A 16,324-nucleotide genomic window follows, 5' to 3' on the forward strand; every position below is an offset into this window, starting at 1 on the left:
ATCAGAGTTCAGTGGAACATGAAGGGTTAAATGGATCTGGTTCAGGAACTGGAGAGGCCCGTGTTTGTGTTCTGGAAATTATGGAACAGATGGAGGCTTGGAAGATATTGTGAAACTTAAATCTAAGAATAAAGATATCTTTTATTATTAAAGTAGGATTTGCAGAAGGAGAAGAATATTAAGGGCAGGGGTTGCATGGAATAAAGCCTTAATCTCCTCAGAGATTAAGTGGGTGAGAGAGACCCCCGGAGGGGCGTGTGTGGGCACAAATGAAGAGGCAGGATTATGAGAAGGGGCATGGGGGATGGGTTGGCCAATGGGGAGGAGGAAAACCCCAGGGGTGCACAGGGAGAGGCCGCAGGGAAAATTGAGACATATGCCCCTTCTGCAGACCAGATCATAAATATGTATATTTATCTATCTTTGTCTTTATATATTTCTTTATCTATCCATTTATTTATAGATTCATGTTTATCTGTTTATCTATTTATATATTTATCTGTATATTTATTTATATATTTTTATGGATTTATCTAGCTCTTCACCTATTTCTTTATCCATTTATATATTTATCTGTTTATTTTTCTATCATTTATCCATTTATCTTTCATTATCTATTTTTATATTTATCTATCACATATATTTATTTATCTATTTGTTTATCCATTTCTTTATCAATGTATCTATTCCTTTATTTACTAGCCCCTCTTAGATTAAAGGCACAGCCTTCTTCGTAGGATTTTATTCTAACTTCCATTCTAGAGTCATAGATTTTTGAAGCCCATTTTTTCAACACTGGCATAAAAGTCCTACTTTTTATGAATACTTGGATGACATTATTATGTATAAAAGATTTTAAATTATAATTACCAGTAAATTTTTAAATCTGCCAAGAAAGAGAGAGAAGTTCAGTGCATGTAAACAACTGCAGGAGTTTCCCAGTACAAAAAAAGACGCAGAGAATCCTGGCAAAGTTATACTAATTACAGGATACCATGGTGTAATCAGAATTTACAGTTTACTCCATCCAGAAGTAACATCAAGTTATGGGATTCTTGACATTTTTTTAATTTGATGGGATTTGCATTACATTAAAATTTGCAAGTAAACTGAAATTTTACTGAGACTCATACATTAAACTATTTCATATTTGCATATTTAAAATTCACATACAATATGATAGCAGTGTATGGTGATAGGCAAGGAAGAATCAGAGACTGAGCAAACCCAAGTTCCGTGCACAGGCAGGTGGTTCGAAATAAATCTCAGTTTGAATTCAGAAGAGTAGAGAATTTTTGAACCATCTCTTCCATCTTCTGTGTCCTTGATCTTTGATGACCAGTTTATCCTTCTGCATCTGCCTTCTACAGAGCTGAGTCTCTATCCTAATAGCTACCATCAGTTAATTTCGTTAATTTGTCTTTCCCTTATTATGGTTCTCATCTTTTCCCCAAGTTACTTGATCCCTGGCCCTTCTAATTTCATTCCCATTCTTTGCATGCTTTAATTGGGGATTCCATTTCCAACATGGAACTTTATACCATGAACGTAGAACAAGGAGTTTGCGTAGAAGGTTACTGACAAGAAAGTAACTTGTCCGTCCGCTCAGCAGCCAACAGACAGCCTGAGCATGGTCTGACAACCTGAACCCGAGATTCTGAACCTGTCCCCCACTCAGTGATTCTAGGACTTCAGTTATGGCCCTGCCTGCCTCACAAGTGGTTCTGATAATATGAAGGCTTTTAAAATGCACGCTTAAGGGGATTCTTGAAAATTATAAAGCGATTTACCAATTTAAAGCCTTTTTATTTGTATTGTTAAATCTTTTATGAGCAAGTTTCCAAACTTTCCCCCGGGCCTCCGTTTCTAAGGAAACCATATTCTTTCTGAGCAGTGTTCAGAACGAAGCCCTAGGACAATTTGAAATTTAAGAAGCAAAATAGAAAATGTACAGAACATTGAGACCCCATGACAATACATACTGTGACAGTGTCAGGCTGCCTTGTTGCAGTGCAAATATTTGTGTTCAGTGGAATCCGCTAATACCTCATTTATCACTTGGCAGGAAAGGAGAGCTTGAGAAGATGGGAAGTAGGATAGATGAGGGAGGGTTGAGGGAGGGAGAGGATTGGTCAGGGTCAGGGTCATGGAGTCCCCAGGGCGGGAGGTGGGCTGTGGGAGGCGTGGGTGGGAGGTGGGGTCCTCCACCAGCTCAAAGAGCAGAGAAGGGCATAGCAGTTAGAGCAGGAGTGAGAAAGCTCTGGAACGCGGCATAAAATATGGGAGATGGAGCCCAGCTGTAGAGAAGTGGAGGGAGACAGTTTTGCTCCTTGAGTGACTCCAAGTGTGCATGGTGTCTGGCACAAAATGGGCACACCGTAGGCGCTGGATGAGTGTTGAGTGAATGCATGATGACATGAATGCCTCGAGGCCCCCAGGGCCACCCTGGCTCTAGCCGCAGTGCATCGCCCATCGCACACTCTTGAGTACAGCAAAGTGTCAGACGATGGGACCCTTTGGGGAGTGGAGAGAACTTGGTGTCGGTCGCCGAGAGGAAATGGATGTCTTGGGAACCAAGCTTACCTACGGATGGATCATTTAGATGAGGTGGTAGTCAAAAAGTCATTTCGCCCCTGTTGTTTCTGTTTCTTTTCACTCTTTGAATCATCTTAAAAATTTCTCCTGAGCACCTTTCCTTTGCTATCTAAATTGTTGGATGTCATTATCCAAGCACAGTAGTGCTTGGAATGACTGTAGGTGACAGAAGGGACTTCAACCCATGGGCCTTTAATAGCTGCTGCAATTGTCTTTTCTTTATTAGTTTTTTAAAAAGAAGGCTTCGGTGGATCAGTTATTGAACATTAATTGCCATGACTTGTAGAAAATGAATCATATCTTCGTGTGTGTGTCTATCTAAGGAATATCTTCTACTGTATCTATCAAAGCTATAAAAGTTGTTTTTGCAACTATTTCATGATTATAATATTTTGAACCAATATCTTTTTCATTTTGTTTTTGGAAAATTTGTGTTTGTTTTTCTTAGAGAAGTATATACTGTAAGCGTTTGAAGGTTAAGTTGTTAGTTGAGTTGTTTCTGTTCAGGATTTTACAGTTCCAATATTTTGTTAAGCTCAGAGCAGCATAAAATATGGAAGCAGAAAGGGCAGGAGAGGTTTTTCACCAAGGTTTCTTGGCCCTTGCCAACCCAGGCCACCTTTCTATAAATTAAAATAATAATAATGCAATCAGAAATTCTCTTTTTAATGTAGTCTGAAATCAAAGCAAATTAAAATTAAATATTGTCACTGAAATGAAAACAACGCAGAGCAATGTGATAAAGTCTTGTTTTCTTTCCTTTTTGTAAGAGATGCGGGGCTCCCAGTTTCTGATTCTCCTGATTCTCCCAGTTTCTGCCCTGCCCCCAGTTGAAAATGGTTGACCAAATAACCCCCTTGCTTTAGGGGTCAGAGACAGTGGTCTGGGGATACTGGGGCGATCATGCATTCAGCATATCTGGAACTCTTTGGTGCAAAGAAGACATCTCCTGCATCATCTCCCTGTAGCAGGTGATGCTGATACTCAGGAAGGTTCTTTTGACTTTTTGTTGTTGCAGCAGGACAGAAGCAGAGGCCAGGAGAGACTTCTCAGGCCTGGGGAGTCCACGGGTCCCCATTAGTTTTGTTTTGTTTTTTTTTGTTTTTTTTTTTTAATCTTCATTTTATTGAGATATATTCACATACCACACAGTCATACAAAACAAATCACACTTTCAGTTGTTCACAGTACCATTACATAGTTGTACATTCATCACCAAAATCAATCCCTGACACCTTCATTAGCACACACACAAAAATAGCAAGAATAATAATTAGAGTGAAAAAGAGCAATTGAAGTAAAAAAGAACACTGGGTACCTTTGTCTGTTTGTTTCCTTCCCCTATTTTTCTACTCATCCATGCATAAACTAGACAAAGTGGAGTGTGGTCCTTATGGCTTTCCCAATCCCATTGTCACCCCTCATAAGCTACATTTTTATACAACTGTCTTCGAGATTCATGGGTTCTGGGTTGTAGTTTAATAGTTTCAGGTATCCACCACCAGCTACCCCAATTCTTTAGAACCTAAAAAGGGTTGTCTAAATTGTGCATGAGAGTGCCCACCAGAGTGACCTCTCGGCTCCTTTTGGAATCTCTCTGCCACTGAAGCTTATTTCATTTCCTTTCACATCCCCCTTTTGGTCAAGATGTTCTCCGTCCCACGATGCCGGGTCTACATTCCTCCCCGGGAGTCACATTCCACGTTGCCAGGGAGATTCACTCCCCTGGGTGTCTGATCCCACGTAGGGGGGAGGGCAGTGATTTCACCTTTCAAGTTGGCTTAGCTAGAGAGAGAGGGCCACATCTGAGCAACAAAGAGGCATTCGGGAGGAGGCTCTTAGGCACAAATATAGGGAGGCCTAGCCTCTCCTTTGCAGCAACCATCTTCCCAAGGGTAAAACCTATGATAGAAGGCTCAACCCATCAAACCACCAGTCCCCTATATCTGTGGTCATGTTAGCAACCATCGAGGTGAGGTAGGCAAATACCCCTGCATTCTCCACAGGCTCCTCAAGGGGGCACTACATCTTTTTTTCCTTGTTTTTCTTTTTTTTTTTTGTAACTTTCCCTTCTTTTTTAAATCAACTGTATGAAAAAAAAGTTAAAAAGAAAACAAACATACAATAAAAGAACATTTCAAAGAGACCATAACAAGGGAGTAAGAAAAAGACAACTAACCTAAGATAACTGCTTAACTTCCAACATGTTCCTACTTTACCCCAAGAAAGTTACCTAATATAGCAACATTTCTGTGAACTTGTTCCTACTATATCCATCAGAAATTAACAGACCATAGTCATTCCTGGGCATCCCCAGAACGTTAAATAGCTTATCTGTTCTTCTTGGATTATTGTTCCCCCTTCCTTAATTGCTCTCTATTGCTAGTTCCCCTACATTCTACATTATAAACTATTTGTTTTACATTTTTCAAAGTTCACATTAGTGGTAGCATATAATATTTCTCTTTTTGTGCCTGGCTTATTTTGCTCAGCATTATGTCTTCAAGGTTCATCCATGTTGTCATATATTTCATGAGATCGTTCCTTCTTACTGCCGTGTACTATTCCATCGTGTGTATATACCACATTTTATTTATCCACTCATCTGTTGAAGGACATTTGGGTTGTTTCCATCTCTTGGCAATTGTTAATAATGCTGCTATGAACATTGGCGTGCAGATATCTGTTCGTGTCACTGCTTTCCAACCTTCCGGGTATATACCGAGAAGTGCAATCGCTGGATCGAATGGTAACTCTATATCTAGTTTTCTAAGGAACTGCCAGACTGACTTCCAGAGTGGCTGAACCATTATACAGTCCCACCAACAATGAATAAGAGTTCCAATTTCTCCACATCCCCTCCAGCATTTGTAGTTTCCTGTTTGTTTAATGGCAGCCATTCTAACCGGTGTTAGATGGTATCTCATTGTGGTCTTAATTTGCATCTCTCTAATAGCTAGTGAAGCTGAACATTTTTTCATGTGTTTCTTGGCCATTTGTATTTCCTCTTCAGAGAACTGTCTTTTCATATCTTTTGCCCATTTTATAATTGGGCTGTCTGTACTATTGTCATTGAGTTGTAGGATTTCTTTATATATGCAGGATATCAGTCTTTTGTCAGATACATGGTTTCCAAAAATTTTTTCCCATTGAGTTGGCTGCCTCTTTACCTTTTTGAGAAATTCCTTTGAGGTGCAGAAACTTCTAAGTTTGAGGAGTTCCCATTTATCTATTTTCTCTTTTGTTGCTTGTGCTTTGGGTGTAAAGTCTAGGAAGTGGCCGCCTAATACAAGGTCTTGAAGATGTTTTCCTACATTATATTCTAGGAGTTTTATGGATTCTTTCTTTTATATTGAGATCTTTCGTCCATTTTGAGTTAATTTTTGTGTAGGGTGTGAGGTAGGGGTCCTCTTTCATTCTTTTGGATATGGATATCCAACTCTCCCAGCCCCATTTGTTGAAAAGACCATTATGACTCAGTTCAGTGACTTTGGGGGCCTTATCAAAGATCAGTCGGCCATAGATCTGAGGGTCTATCTCTGAATTCTCAATTCGATTCCATTGATCTATATGTCTATCTTTGTGCCAGTACCATGCTGTTTTGGCAACTGTGGCTTTATAATAAGCTTCAAAGTCAGGGAGTGTAAGTCCTCCCACTTCGTTTTTCTTTTTTAGAGTGTCTTTAGCAATTCGAGGCATCTTCCCTTTCCAAATAAATTTGATAACTAGGTTTTCCAAGTCTGCAAAGTAGGTTGTTGGAATTTTGATTGGGATTGCATTGTATCTGTAGATGAGTTTGGGTAGAATTGACATCTTAATGACATTTAGTCTTCCTATCCATGAACATGGAATATTTTTCAATCTTTTAAGGTCCCCTTCTATTTCTTTTAGTAGAGTTATGTAGTTTTCTTTGTATAGGTCTTTTACATCTTTGGTTAAGTTTATTCCTAGGTACTTGATTTTTTTAGTTGCTATTGAAAATGGTATCTTTTTCTTGAGTGTCTCTTCCGTTTGTTCATTTCTAGCATATAGAAACATTACTGACTTATGTGCATTAATCTTGTATCCCGCTAATTTGCTAAATTTGTTTATTAGCTCTAGTAGCTGTATCGTCGATTTCTCAGGGTTTTCTAGATATAAGATCATATCATCTGCAAACAATGACAGTTTTACTTCTTCTTTTCCAATTTGGATGCCTTTTATTTCTTTGTCTTGCCGGATTGCCCTGGCTAGCACTTCCAGCACAATGTTGAATAACAGTGGTGACAGCGGGCATCCTTGTCTTGTTCCTGATCTTAGAGGGAAGGCTTTCAGTCTCTCACCATTGAGTACTATGCTGGCTGTGGGTTTTTCGTATATGCTCTTTATCATGTTGAGGAAGTTTCCTTCAATTCCTACCTTTTGAAGTGTTTTTATCAAAAAGGGATGTTGGATTTTGTCAAATGCTTTTTCAGCATCTATTGAGATGATCAATTGATTTTTCCCTTTTGTCTTGTTAATGTGTTGTAATACATTGATTGATTTTCTTATGTTGAACTATCCTTGCATGCCTGGAATGAACCCCACTTGGTCATGGTGTATGATTTTTTTTTTAATGTGTCTTTGGATTCGATTTGCAAGTATTTTGTTGAGGATTTTTGCATCTATATTCATTAGGGAGGTTCCCCGACGGTGGCGCGCTCTGCGGGTTTCAGCGCGCCGAGCGGAGGGCGGGAGCGCCGGGAACCTAGCCGAGAAATTTCCCTTATTACCTTCATGACTAAATACAGTTATAATTTCCATTGTGCCCTGTTGGCAAAAAGGAACATCACAATCTCACTCTGAACCTAAAGACTGAGAACTGGAGATTTGGGCCATGTGAGCTTTCTGGCCACTTTGTGAGGCAGGCGTTCTTATCCTTGTGTCCTGTGGAGGAATTCTGAAGACAAAAGCTTGCAAGGCTGTTAGACTCCGTGTGGTGCTGGATTCCAGGGTACATGTCTTTGAAGAAACAAACTTAGTGTTACTCCTCCAGGAAAGTAGGTAGAAAGCCAGGAACTGCGTGGACTGGACACCACAGAGCAATCTGACTTTGGGCATACTTCATACAACACTCATGAAAACGTGGAACTGCTGAGATCAGCGAAATCTGTAAGTTTTTGCGGCCAGGGGACCCGCGCCCCTCCCTGCCAGGCTCAGTCCCGGGGGAGGAGGGGCTGTCAGTTCCGGGAAGGAGAAGGGAGAACTGCAGTGGCAGCTCTTATCGGAAACTCATTCTACTGATTCAAACTCCAACCATAGATAGACTGAGACCAGACACCAGAGAATCTGAGAGCAGCCAGCCCAGCAGAGAGGAGACAGGCATAGAAAAAAAACAACACGAAAAACTCCAAAATAAAAGCGGAGGATTTTTGGAGTTCTGGTGAACATAGAAAGGGGAAGGGCCCTGAGGCGCATCTGCAAATCCCGAAGAAAAGCTGATCTCTCTGCCCTGTGGACCTTTCCTTAATGGCCCTGGTTGCTTTGTCTCTTAGCATTTCAATAACCCATTAGATCTCTGAGGAGGGCCCGTTTTTTTTTTTTGTTTTTTTTTGTTTTTTTAATCCTTTTTTTCTTTTTCTAAAACAATTACTCTAGGAAGCCCAATACAGAAAGCTTCAAAGACTTGCTATTTGGGCAGGTCGAGTCAAGAGCAGAACTAGGAGAGCTCTGAGACAAAACGCAATAATCCAGTGGCTGAGAAAATTCACTAAACACCACAACTTCCCAAGAAAAGGGGGGTGTCCGCTCACAGCCATCATCCTGGTGGACAGGAAACACTCCTGCCCATCGCCAGCCCCATAGCCCAGAACTGCCCCAGACAACCCAGTGTGACGGAAGTGCTTCAAATAACAGGCACATACCACAAAACTGGGCGTGGACATTAGCCTTCCCTGCAACCTCAGCTGATTGTCCCAGAGTTGGGAAGGTAGAGCAGTGTGAATTAACAAAGCCCCATTCAGCCATCATTTCAGCAGACTGGGAGCCTCCCTACACAGCCCAGCAGCCCAGAACTGCCCTGGGGGGATGGCACTCACCTGTGACATAGCACAGTCATCCCTCAACAGAGGACCTGGGGGTGCACGGCCTGGAAGAGGGGCCCACTTGCAAGTCTCAGGAGCCATACGCCAATACCAAGGACTTGTGGGTCAGTGGCAGAGACAAACTGTGGCAGGGCTGAACTGAAGGATTAGACTATTGCAGCAGCTTTCAAACTCTAGGATCACCAGGGAGATTTGATTGTTAGAGCCACCCTCCCCCCCGACTGCCCAGAAACACGCCCCATATACAGGGCAGGCAACACCAACTACACACGCAAGCTTGGTACACCAATTGGATCCCACAAGACTCACTCCCCCACTCACCAAAAAGGCTAAGCAGGGGAGAACTGGCTTGTGGAGAACAGGTGGCTCGTGGACGCCACCTGCTGGTTAGTTAGAGAAAGTGTACTCCACGAAGCTGTAGATCTGATAAATTAGAGATAAGGACTTCAATTGATCTACAAATCCTAAAAGAACCCTATCAAGTTCAGCAAATGCCACGAGGCCAAAAACAACAGAAAATTATAAAGCATATGAAAAAACCAGACGATATGGATAACCCAAGCCCAAGCACCCAAATCAAAAGACCAGAAGAGACAGAGACACAGCACCTAGAGCAGCTACTCAAAGAACTAAAGATGAACAATGAGACCATAGTACGGGAGATAAAGGAAATCAAGAAGACCCTAGAAGAGCATAAAGAAGACATTGCAAGACTAAATAAAAAAATGGATGATCTTATGGAAATTAAAGAAACTGTTGACCAAATTAAAAAGATTCTGGACACTCATAGTACAAGACTAGAGGAAGTTGAACAACGAATCAGTGACCTCGAAGATGACAGAATGGAAAATGAAAGCATAAAAGAAAGAATGGGGAAAAAAATTGAAAAAATCGAAATGGACCTCAGGGATATGATAGATAATATGAAACGTCCGAATATAAGACTCATTGGTGTCCCAGAAGGGGAAGAAAAGGGTAAAGGTCTAGGAAGAGTATTCAAAGAAATTGTTGGGGAAAACTTCCCAAATCTTCTAAACAACATAAATACACAAATCATAATTGCTCAGCGAACTCCAAATAGAATAAATCCAAATAAACCCACTCCGAGACATATACTGATCACACTGTCAAACACAGAAGAGAAGGAGCAAGTTCTGAAAGCAGCAAGAGAAAAGCAATTCACCACATACAAAGGAAACAGCATAAGACTAAGTAGTGACTACTCAGCAGCCACCATGGAGGTGAGAAGGCAGTGTCACGATATTTTTAAAATTCTGAGTGAGAAAAATTTCCAGCCAAGAATACTTTATCCAGCAAAGCTCTCCTTCAAATTTGAGGGAGAGCTTAAATTTTTCACAGACAAACAAATGCTGAGAGAATTTGCTAACAAGAGACCTGCCCTACTGGAGATACTCAAGGGAGCCCTACAAACAGAGAAACAAAGAAAGGACAGAGAGACTTGGAGAAAGGTTCAGTACTAAAGAGATTCGGTATGGGTACAATAAAGGATATTAATAGACAGAGGGGAAAAATATGACAAACATAAACCAAAGGATAAGATGGCTGATTCAAGAAATGCCTTCACGGTTATAACGTTGAATGTAAATGGATTAAACTCCCCAATTAAAAGATATAGATTCGCAGAATGGATCAAAAAAAATGAACCATCAATATGTTGCATACAAGAGACTCATCTTAGACACAGGGACACAAAGAAACTGAAAGTGAAAGGATAGAAAAAAATATTTCATGCAAGCTACAGCCAAAAGAAAGCAGGTGTAGCAATATTAATCTCAGATAAAATAGACTTCAAATGCAGGGATGTTTTGAGAGACAAAGAAGGCCACTACGTACTAATAAAAGGGGCAATTCAGCAAGAAGAAATAACAATCGTAAATGTCTATGCACCCAATCAAGGTGCCACAAAATACATGAGAGAAACACTGGCAAAACTAAAGGAAGCAATTGATGTTTCCACAATAATTGTGGGAGACTTCAACACATCACACTCTCCTATAGATAGATCAACCAGACAGAAGACCAATAAGCAAATTGAAAACCTAAACAATCTGATAAATGAATTAGATTTAACAGACATATACAGGGAATTACATCCCAAATCACCAGGATACACATACTTTTCTAGTGCTCATGGAACTTTCTCCAGAATAGATCATATGCTGGGACATAAAACAAGCCTCAATAAATTTAAAAAGATTGAAATTATATTCATTAGGGAGATTGGCTGGTAGTTTTCCTTTTTTGTAGCATCTTTGCCTGGTTTTGGTATTAGATTGATGTTAGCTTCACAAAATGAGTTAGGTAGTGTTCCATTTTCTTCAATGTTTTGAAAGAGTTTGAGTAAGATTGGTGTCATTTCTTTCTGGAAAGTTTGGTAGAATTCCCCTGTGAAGCCATCTGGCCCTGGGCATTTATTTGTGGGAAGATTTTTGATGACTGATTGGATCTCTTTGCTTGTGATGGGTTGGTTGAGGTCTTCTATTTCTTCTCTGGTCAGTCTAGGTTGTTCATATGTTTCCAGGAAATTGTCCATTTCCTCTACATTATCCAGTTTGTTGCCATACTGTTGTTCATAGTATCCTCTTATAATTTTTTTAATTTCTTCAGGATCTGCAGTTATGTCACCTTTTTCATTCATTATTTTGTTTATATGGGTCTTCTCTCTTTTTGATTTTGTCAGTCTAGCTAGGGGCTTGTCAATCTTGTTGATCTTCTCAAAGAACCAACTTTTGGTGATATTTATCCTCTCTATTGTTTTTTTGTTCTCTATGTCATTTATTTCTGCTTTAATCCTTGTTATTTCTTTTCTTCTACTTGGTTTAGGATTGGTTTGCTGTTCATTTTCTAGCTTCTTCAGTTGATCCATTAGTTCTTTGATTTTGGCTCTTTCTTCCTTTTTATTATATGCGTTTAGTGCTATAAATTTCCCCGTTAGCACTGCTTTTGCTGCATCCCATAGGTTTTGGTATGTTGTGTTCTCATTTTCATTCATCTCTATATATTTAGCAATTTCTCTTGCTATTTCTTCTTTAACCCACTGATTGTTTAGGAGTGTGTTGTTTAACCTCCAGGTATTTGTGAATTTTCCAAGTCTCTGATGGTTATTGACTTCTAATTGTATTCCATTGTGGTCAGAGAATATGCTTTGAATAATTTCAATCTTTTTAAATTTATTGAGGCTTGTTTTATGTCCCAGCATATGATCTATTCTGGAGAAACTTCCATGAGCCCTAGAAAAGTATGTGTATCCTGGTGATTTGGGATGTAATGTCCTGTATATGTCTGTTAAATCTAATTCATTTATCAGATTGTTTAGGTTTTCAATTTCCTTATTGGTCTTCTCTCTGGTTGATCTATCTATAGGAGAGAGTGATGTGTTGAAGTCTCCCACAATTATTGTGGAAACATCAATTGCTTCCTTTAGTTTTGCCAGTGTTTCTCTCATGTATTTTGTGGCACCTTGATTGGGTGCATAGACATTTACGATTGTTATTTCTTCTTGTTGATTTGCCCCTTTTATTAGTATGTAGTGGCCTTCTTTGTCTCTCAAAACATCCCTTCATTTAAAGTCTATTTTATCTGAGATTAATATTGCTACACCTGCTTTCTTTTGGCTGTATCTTGCATGAAATATTTTTTCCATCCTTTCACTTTCAGTTTCTTTGTGTCCCTGTGTCTAAGATGAGTCTCTTGTATGCAACATATTGATGGTTCATTTTTTTTGATCCATTCTTCGAATCTATATCTTTTAATTGGGGAGTTTAATCCATTTACATTCAATGTTATAACCGTGAAGGCATTTCTTGAATCAGCCATCTTATCCTTTGGTTTATGTTTGTCATATTTTTCCCCTCTCTCTATTAATATCCTTTATTGTACCCATACTGAATCTCTTTAGTACTGAACTAAATCTCTCTGTCCTTTCTTTGTTTCTCTGTCTGTAGGGCTCCCTTTAGTATCTCCAGTAGGGCAGGTCTCTTGTTAGCAAATTCTCTCAGCATTTGCTTGTCTGTGAAAAATTTAAGCTCTCCCTCAAATTTGAAGGAGAGCTTTGCTGGATAAAGTATTCTTGGTTGGAAATTTTTCTCACTCAGAATCTTAAATATATCGTGCCACTCCCTTCTTGCCTGCATGGTGGCTGCTGAGTAGTCACTACATAGTCTTATGCTGTTTCCTTTGTATGTGGTGAATTGCTTTTCTCTTTTTGCTTTCAGAACTTGCTCCTTCTCTTCTGTGTTTGACAGTGTGATCAGAATATGTCTCGGAGTGGGTTTATTTGGATTTATTCTATTTGGAGTTCGCTGAGCATTTATGATTTGTGTATTTATGTTGTTTAGAAGATTTGGGAAGTTTTCCCCAACAATTTCTTTGAATACTCTTCCTAGACCTTTACCCTTTTCTTCCCCTTCTGGAGCACCAATGAGTCTTATATTCAGACGTTTCATAATATCTATCATATCCCTGAGGTCCATTTTGATTTTTTCAATTTTTTTCCTCATTCTTTCTTTATGCTTTCATTTTCCATTCTGTCATCTTCCAGGTCACTTATTCGTTGTTCAACTTCCTCTAGTCTTGTACTATGAGTGTCCAGAATCTTTTTAATTTGGTCAACAGTTTCTTTAATTTCCATAAGATCATCCATTTTTTTATTTAGTCTTGCAATGTCTTCTTTATGCTCTTCTAGGGTCTTCTTGATTTCCTTTGTATCCCGTACTATGGTCTCATTGTTCATCTTTAGTTCTTTGAGTAGCTGCTCTAGGTGCTGTGTCTCTTCTGGTCTTTTGATTTGGGTGCTTGGGCTTGGGTTATCCATATCGTCTGGTTTTTTCATATGCTTTATAATTTTCTGTTGTTTTTGGCCTCTTGGCATTTGCTGAACTTGATAGGGTTCTTTTAGGATGTGTAGACCAATTGAAGTCCTTATCTCTAATTTATCAGATCTACAGCTTCGTGGAGTACACTTTCTCTAACTAACCAGCAGGTGGTGTCCACGAGCCACCTGTTCTCCACAAGCCAGGTCTCCCCTGCTTAGCCTTTTTGGTGAGTGGGGGAGTGAGTCTTGTGGGGTCCAATTGGTGTACCAAGCTTGCGTGTGTAGTTGGTGTTGCCTGCCCTGTATATGGGGCATGTTTCTGGGCAGTCAGGGAGGGGGGGTGGCTCTAGCAATCAAATCTCCCTGGTGATCCTAGAGTGTGAAAGCTGCTGCAATAGTCTAATCCTTCAGTTCAGTCCTGCCAGTTTGTCTCTGCCACTGACCCACAAGTCCTTGGTATTGGCGTATGGCTCCTGAGACTTGCAAGTGGGCCCCTCTTCCAGGCTGTGCACCCCGGGTCCTCTGTTGAGGGATGACTGTGCTATGTCACAAGTGAGTGCCATCCCCCCAGGGCAGGTCTGGGCTGCTGGGCTGTGTAGGGAGGCTCCCAGTCTGCTGAAATGATGGCTGAATGGGGCTTTGTTAATTCACACTGCTCCACCTTCCCAACTCTGGGACAATCAGCTGAGGTTGCAGGGAAGGCTAATGTCCACACCCAGTTTTGTGGTATGTGCCTGTTATTTGAAGCACTTCCGTCACACTGGGTTGTGTGGGGCATCTCTGGGCTATGGGGCTGGCAACGGGCAGGGGTGTTTCCTGTCCACCAGGATGATGGCTGTGAGCGGACACCCCCCTTTTCTTGGGAGGTTGTGGTGTTTAGTGAATTTTCTCAGCCACTGGATTATTGCCTTTTGTCTCAGAGCTCTCTTAGTTCTGCTCTTGTCTTGACCTGCCCAAATAGCAAGTCTTTGAAGCTTTCTGTATTGGGCTTCTTGGAGTAATTGTTTTTGAAAAAGAAAAAAGGATTAAAAAAAAGGGCCCTCCTCAGAGATCTAATGGGTTATTGAAATGCTAAGAGACAAAGCAATTAGGGCCATTAAGGAAAGGTCCACAGGGCAGAGAGATCAGCTTTTCTTTGGGATTTGCATATGAGCCTCAGGGCCTGAGCTCTGCCCTTCCCCTTTCTATGTTCACCAGAACTCCAAAAATCCTCCGCTTTTATTTTGGAGTTTTTTGTGTTGTTTTTTCCTATGCCTGTCTCCTCTCTGCTGGGCTGGCTGCTCTCAGATTCTCTGGTGTCTGGTCTCAGTCTATCTATGGTTGGAGTTTGGATCAGTAGAATGAGTTTCCAATAAGGGCTGCCACTGCAGTTCTCCCTTCTCCTTCCCGGAGCTGACAGTCCCTCCTCCCACGGGACTGAGCCTGGCAGGGAGGGGTGCGGGTCCCCTGGCCACAAAAACTTACAGATTTCGCTGATCTCAGCAGTTCCACATTTTCATGAGTGTTGTATGAAGTATGCCCAAAGTCAGATTGCTCTGTGGTGTCCAGTCCACGCAGTTCCTGGCTTTCTACCTACTTTCCTGGAGGAGTAACTAAAACATACAGCTCACCAGTCCGCCATCTTGCCCCGCCTCCCTCTCAGTTCCCCCATTAGTTTTTATTCCCTTTATTTCTCCAAGCCACCTGTACCCCATATAGAAACACTTCCATAGGGTTTAGCTTCTGGGGTATACATGGAGAAAAATCTAAACTTGAAATTGGATTTGTTTTAGAAATAAAATTTGGACCTTTTATCACATTGAAAGCTCCTCTTGATGGTTTTCCCTGCAACATTCAACAGGTCCTCTTCAACTTCCCATTTGTTCCTTTTTTTAACAGTGTGTCTGGTGGAGAGCTGTTTGACCGGATAGTGGAGAAGGGATTTTACACAGAGAAGGATGCCAGCACCCTGATCCGCCAGGTCTTGGATGCTGTGTACTACCTCCACAGAATGGGCATCGTCCACAGGGACCTCAAGGTGAGCCAGTTGCTTAGCAACATCCTCCAACCCACAATGCACCTGTCGGAGAGGACCAGGCAGCTTCAGTGTAGAGATGGGAGGAGTGAATGGGGGTGGGGGGATTTGTGTACTTTTCCTTGCCAGGGCCTCTGAGATCCTGCAGTAGCTTGAGAGGAGACAAAAATAACAGACTGACCATCATTTGGAAGATTTTATAACCATTATGTAGCCTCAGGGCTGGCTGGGAGGGAGACCAGGTGCTGCTCTAAGCCCATCCAAAAGCCAATTTGGGTCAAGACACATAAATCATAAACATCCTTCTCCCAGGGCAGTTCTTCACAGTTTCTCCCTCTTCTACACCACATACTATGAAAGAAATGGAGCAGTAGGCAGTGGGCGTAAGAGAGAGGGGAGATAAAAGGTTAACAGGAAAGAGAAAGGAAACAAGTTACAGTGGTGTCCTTTTCTCCAAGTCCTGTGGGAAGTTCCTTTCTTATCTTTTCCTTTTGAGCTTTTGGCATCTTAATCTGTCTTGACCCATTAGCACTGAAGGGTGTGTCCTTCCTTGGACTTCTTGGTGTTACATTCCTGCCCAGGTCTGTGCAGGAGCCAAAGGTATGTCTAGTAAATATGGCCATGTGAGGTAGAAAGCAAAATTGTGAGACTCAAGGTTGTATTGTGGCTTCGTTCTACAGCAGTTACGGGCACCACAGTACAAGGATTCTATCCTACCAAAATCGTGCTTTTCACAACTGTGGGAAATCTAAGTCAATTTGAAGAATAAATCATAATTACTTGTTAAAACTGAGTTTAGCATCTGTCTGTTATCTAGTA

General features: G+C 41.0%; 1 protein-coding gene across 4 annotated transcripts in view; it reads left to right on the forward strand.

The window, feature by feature from the left end:
• CAMK1D (calcium/calmodulin dependent protein kinase ID) overlaps positions 1-16,324 on the forward strand; it is a 420,857-nt gene that overhangs the window by 342,062 nt on the left and 62,471 nt on the right. For all 4 annotated transcript variants that reach the window (XM_037845773.1, XM_037845775.1, XM_037845772.1 and 1 more), the window contains exon 4: positions 15,370-15,508. In XM_037845773.1, coding sequence (XP_037701701.1) covers positions 15,370-15,508 — 139 coding nt within the window. The remainder of the gene's footprint in view (positions 1-15,369; positions 15,509-16,324) is intronic.

The sequence above is a fragment of the Choloepus didactylus genome, chromosome 8, assembly GCF_015220235.1.
Source record: "Choloepus didactylus isolate mChoDid1 chromosome 8, mChoDid1.pri, whole genome shotgun sequence".
Lineage (NCBI taxonomy): Eukaryota > Metazoa > Chordata > Mammalia > Pilosa > Megalonychidae > Choloepus > Choloepus didactylus.